Genomic DNA, 4,741 nt, shown 5'->3' on the forward strand with positions numbered 1-4,741 from the left:
ACTTTTCAAATTAGTTTATTAATAGCATAGACAAAATATTTGAAGTGCTGCGAACCCATGATTTCAGGACGCGCCACCGCCAACATAGACGCTCTCTCCACTTGCCCCATCTAGCCTTCGCAAGCGAAATTCCTTTCCCGCGTTTTCCCTTACTGGAGCCAGAGGATCGCATGACAAATATGTCATGGGCCCCGCCTCCTTATTTTTTTCCCTCTCCCTCTGTTCAGTGGCACACTTCCGGTGATGGTCTTGCGTGCGAGCTGTTGCGTTTGTCTTGTTTCGCACAGCGGACGATTTTGCGCGGTCAGCACGAGAGCACCCGATTAGCAGTATAAGTCAGTGCCACAAACATGAGCACTGAGGCAGGTGCGAGAGGATGAAAGAGCAGGGCTACGGCACTGGAACACAGCAGAAGATGACACTGTTTCGTTCTCTGCACGCACGACTGCACGAGGTGAGAACAAGCAGACGAAGCAGAAGTACATCTCTCTTGCTATGGTACGAAGCAAAACAAGAAACACGCAGACATTCGGTTTTTATGTGTTGTTATTTCCCTAAGCTTCAATTCGTCTATTGAAGCAACAGATTAGACAAATAACTGATATTGCCTTGCATAATTCTCGAAGTCGCGTGTCACTATGAGTGACGTCACAGCAAGGTAATGTACGTAGGCGCACTTGCGCGTTTGCCGTCGACTCTCCGGCTGGGAGCACGGTGCCCACAAGGAGAAGGGCAAACGGCCATTCATTTTGAAATTAAAGCTTTTTCCGCGGGCGCGCAGGGATGTAATACTTAGCAGACACTATCGTTAGCCTGCATTGTATGCACTGTGCTTGTCAGCTCAACATGGCCAGACCTGGTGAGGGGCCCTTTAAAGACCTGCTCCTACATGCCACCAAACGTACTTTGTGCTCCAACGTACTAATGCTTTCGTGCTGCACTCTAGTGCCACACGTATCGTGCAACGCAGCAGCTGCCAGCACTCATAAAGTCTGGTGAAAAGCCAAAGAAAGCTTCGCTTAAAAAAAAGGAAACTATAAATAGCAACACAGAGCTATTGGATATGATCGCTGCAGAAAGCTACGACAATGCACGAGTTTGCCAGAACTGAAATTCGTGTGGGTGGGGGTGGAAGTGTCCTTGTTCTTAACAATGGCACACAAATACTTCCAATTAAATGGTGTTCTGCACACACCCAAAAAATTATATAACGACGAAGTCGCACAATCAAGCTACTGTGAGGCATAAAGCATGGCCAGCGAAGTGTCACTGCCTGCACTTATCAGTCTCGCCATGCATGGCAGGACTACAGCCGATTCACGAGGTTCTGCAGTACACAGCTAATGTGGCTACTGTCCCCGTGATGAAAAAAAAACTGCCTTCAATGATCCAAGGACAGCGCCTGAAGGGTCGCTAATTTACGTTACTGCTATTCACTCACACAATGGAAGCATAACAACAGCAACTCATTTGAAAGCATCAAAAGATGCGCTGTCCAAATAAGAGCTCAAAAGAGAGGAACTGATGTTTGAATTGGCAACACATGCAAAAAACTTGCCAAGCATCAGCTCCAGCAGCAGTCACCATAAGGTGGTTCATACACAAAAAGGAGGTGAGAGTATAAAGTTGTGTGCAGTGCTGGCATGTTCTCCTAATTGCACAGTTTGAATGCGTGTAACACTGGACACACTGCACTTAGCTATGGCACAAAAACAAAACCATACTACTGTGCATCCAGGATGTCGCCCACCTTGAGATACTGCCGTATGCACAACCAGCAATCTCGACCAAGGTCGACCAACTGCTTCTGACCGTCGTCGCGCCTGTGGCAAGTCACACCATACTTGACGACCCCTGCCAGGCACATGAAGTCATCCATCTCGGAAAAGGACTTGAGGCTAGCCTTGATCCGCGACACAGCCTCGTTTTCATCTACAGATGCGAGTTCCTGCACTTTTGCCACCAGTCCGGGGTTGAAGTGCACCAACTCGGCGGCTGCTGCGCAGTACTTGTGCCTCGTTCCCATGACAAAGTGTGCAGCGCGCATCACCAGAGAAAAGTTGCGCCGCACGACGTCCGCAACAGTGAACCAGTCGCCTCCAAGCTCCCGCCGTTTGCTCAGGCGCATGCCAAGGAGTGTGTAGTTGCTGGAAAAGTTTGGCGACAGCTTCCGGATCAGTGAGATTGCCGACTTGTAGTCGTCGGGGTAGAAGGACAGGTCGCAAAGTGCCCGACTGTGTTGCAGTGTGTCTGCCAGCATCTGAGTCTCAGTATCGTCAAAGCAGAGGCCCCCGATGAACAGCCTACGTATGCTCTTGTTGACAGATAGCGCTTGCACCAGTGCCCGCTCGGGCCGGTCAGCAGCATTCCAGTTGCCTGAGTCGAAAAAGAATGTCAGTTCCAGCTCCCTGAGCACCGTCGTGCCTGTGATGTACTGCGCTATCAGAGAGCTCACTTTGCCATTAAACAGTTCCTGGCTCACCCTAAGGCATAGTGACGTCACGTGATTGCATGACGGAAGCAGGCACAGGGTCGTATGCAGCGGATCGAAGTCGTGGAGGATCGTCGAGTCGACGCTGATGCATGATAGCTCCTTGCACTCCGTGAGCGTCGCGACCGGGTCCTGGATCACGTGGTGTATGCCGAGGAAGAACCGCTCTCGCATGCCGGTTTCTCGCAGGGCGCGGCATATTTCCGCCACGTCCTTGCGTCGAAGTCGCTCGACGGTAATCTTCTTCAGGGACGCGTTCAGCGCGAGCGCCCTGAAGAAGGACCTGCACTCGTCGGGGTTGAAGCACGACAGGTCCAAGGTTAGCTCGTCGAGCGTCTTGTTCTCGGTCAGGGCCACAAGCCACGGACGGATTCGGCTAGACACGCTGCCGAAGTTTTCCATGTGGTGCATGCCCGCGTCAGCCCCGTACTGAGGCGCGCGCTCGTACCAGACGCAGCCGACCATGTGGAAGCTCCTCAGGGTCCGGTTCTGACTCAGCAGCCGGGTGATGAGCTGGATGTTCTCGTTGTCCAGAGAGAAACGCACCAGGTTAAGCTCGGAGAGGGTGCTGTTGTGGAAAAGCGCCCGGATGATCAGGCGCAGCTCGATGACGTTCTTCAGGTAGCGCGACGTCACGCTCAGGGTACGCAACGTCTGGTTCTCGCGCAGGTAGTCGGCGAACATCACGCTGCACCTGGACGAGACCGGGCTCAGTATGCACGTGTTGAGCGACAGCGTCGTGATGGTCGAGTTCCTCTTGAGCCCCTGCAGGATGACGATCGCGTCCTCCCGCTCGATGTGCAGGTGGCTCATCGTGAGCGTCGTCAGCGACTCGGTGCCGGCCAGGAACTCCGACAGGCCGTCGAGGAAAGTCCGGTCAAAGTGCACCTGCCGGCACTCGAGCTCTCGCAAGTTGTGCAGGTGGGGCAGCGCGCCGGCGAAGCTCTGCGACGCGTACGTGTTCATGGTCAGCAGACACAGCTTGAGCTTCCGTAGGCTCGGGCTCTTGCGCAGCGCGTCGCATATCAGCTGGTGGTGGCCCTTGAATATGTAGCCGTTGAGGTCCACAGAAACGACGCAGCGGTGAAGCGTGAGCAGCCGGTGCAGGAGCGTGGCCGCCTCGTGCTTCTGTTCGGGCATCTCCAGGGGAACGTGCGCGCCGTGCATTTCGACGAGAGACAGCTGGCCCGGCGAAAGCTCCCTCAGTTCGAGACCCACCTGCCAGAAGAACTCGTTCCACAGGGAGAGGTCTCCGAAGATGTCGCACAGGCGGCCCTCGCTGCTCGTGCACCGAGTCCGGTAGTTGATACTGGCGCCCGAGAAAAAGCTTTTTGCCAGGCGCAGGTTGGCAGACAGTACTGCGCTGGGCTTTCTCCGCGGGCATCCCCATGTCTCCGAAGGTGCACACTTACGTTTGGGCATGCTGGATGATAGCGCGGTGGTACCGCTTTCCATCCACGAGACAAACTTATCAAGCGCACGGACGAGCTGTGCGTGTCGCCGCTACGGAATCATCTGCGAGTGCTGGCCCGAGTGCCGCGTCTTGACGTGCGGAGACGCAGACTACTGCGGTGACACGGGTTGTTGGGTCGTCAATTGCGCGCCATTGCAAGACGAAGCCACGGAACACCGACGACAAACTGACGCAGTACGGACATTTTTCGCAACGGCACGAACGATGCTCCGGACGCTGCCATGATTGTCGCGCACATGTTGCCAGCAGTCAGAGGTTCCACTTGGTCACACCGCGGGGGAGGAGAAAATCGAAGCAATCTAACGAACCCTCCTCGACGTTACAAGAACCAGCCGTTGCCTGAACATGTGGGTGCCACTATTACTTCCCTCCATTGCACTACATGCACAGAGACGTGCGTTTTTGGGTGGTGTCCAAATCCACACCCCATCAACGGCGTTCTCTGGGCAATGCTCTGGGTAACAAAAGCTGATCTCGAAGGCCTTGCTTTTGCATACTGCACTTGCGTCGTGGACAATTTTGGAGCACTTGCCGCTGCTCGGTTAAAAATTTGCAGAGAGAACAAAGTTTGATCCGCATCGTTCATTACAACACTCTCTGTCGTTCCAAACTTCATAATGATCGGCGCCTGCAGTCATGACCTCGGTGTCAAAAAACGTGCACTCGCCAAGAATAAAAGATTGGTATATCTCGGGAAGATTACCCTGCGTCCTGTTTATCGTGTGTATAGTTGATTGCATGTAAAATCAACTAGACACACGATAAACAGGACGCGG

General features: G+C 53.7%; 1 protein-coding gene across 1 annotated transcript; it reads right to left on the minus strand.

Annotated features, from left to right (window-relative positions):
- Nucleotides 1-1,123: 1,123 nt before the first annotated feature.
- Nucleotides 1,124-4,378, minus strand: LOC126528953 (uncharacterized). Its single transcript, XM_050176540.3, has one exon. The coding sequence runs from the start codon at nucleotides 3,944-3,946 to the stop codon at nucleotides 1,724-1,726; it is 2,223 nt and encodes a 740-aa protein (XP_050032497.1). The 5' UTR covers nucleotides 3,947-4,378; the 3' UTR covers nucleotides 1,124-1,723.
- Nucleotides 4,379-4,741: the final 363 nt, after the last annotated feature.

The sequence above is a fragment of the Dermacentor andersoni genome, chromosome 8 (assembly GCF_023375885.2).
Source record: "Dermacentor andersoni chromosome 8, qqDerAnde1_hic_scaffold, whole genome shotgun sequence".
NCBI classification, from domain to species: Eukaryota; Metazoa; Arthropoda; class Arachnida; order Ixodida; family Ixodidae; genus Dermacentor; species Dermacentor andersoni.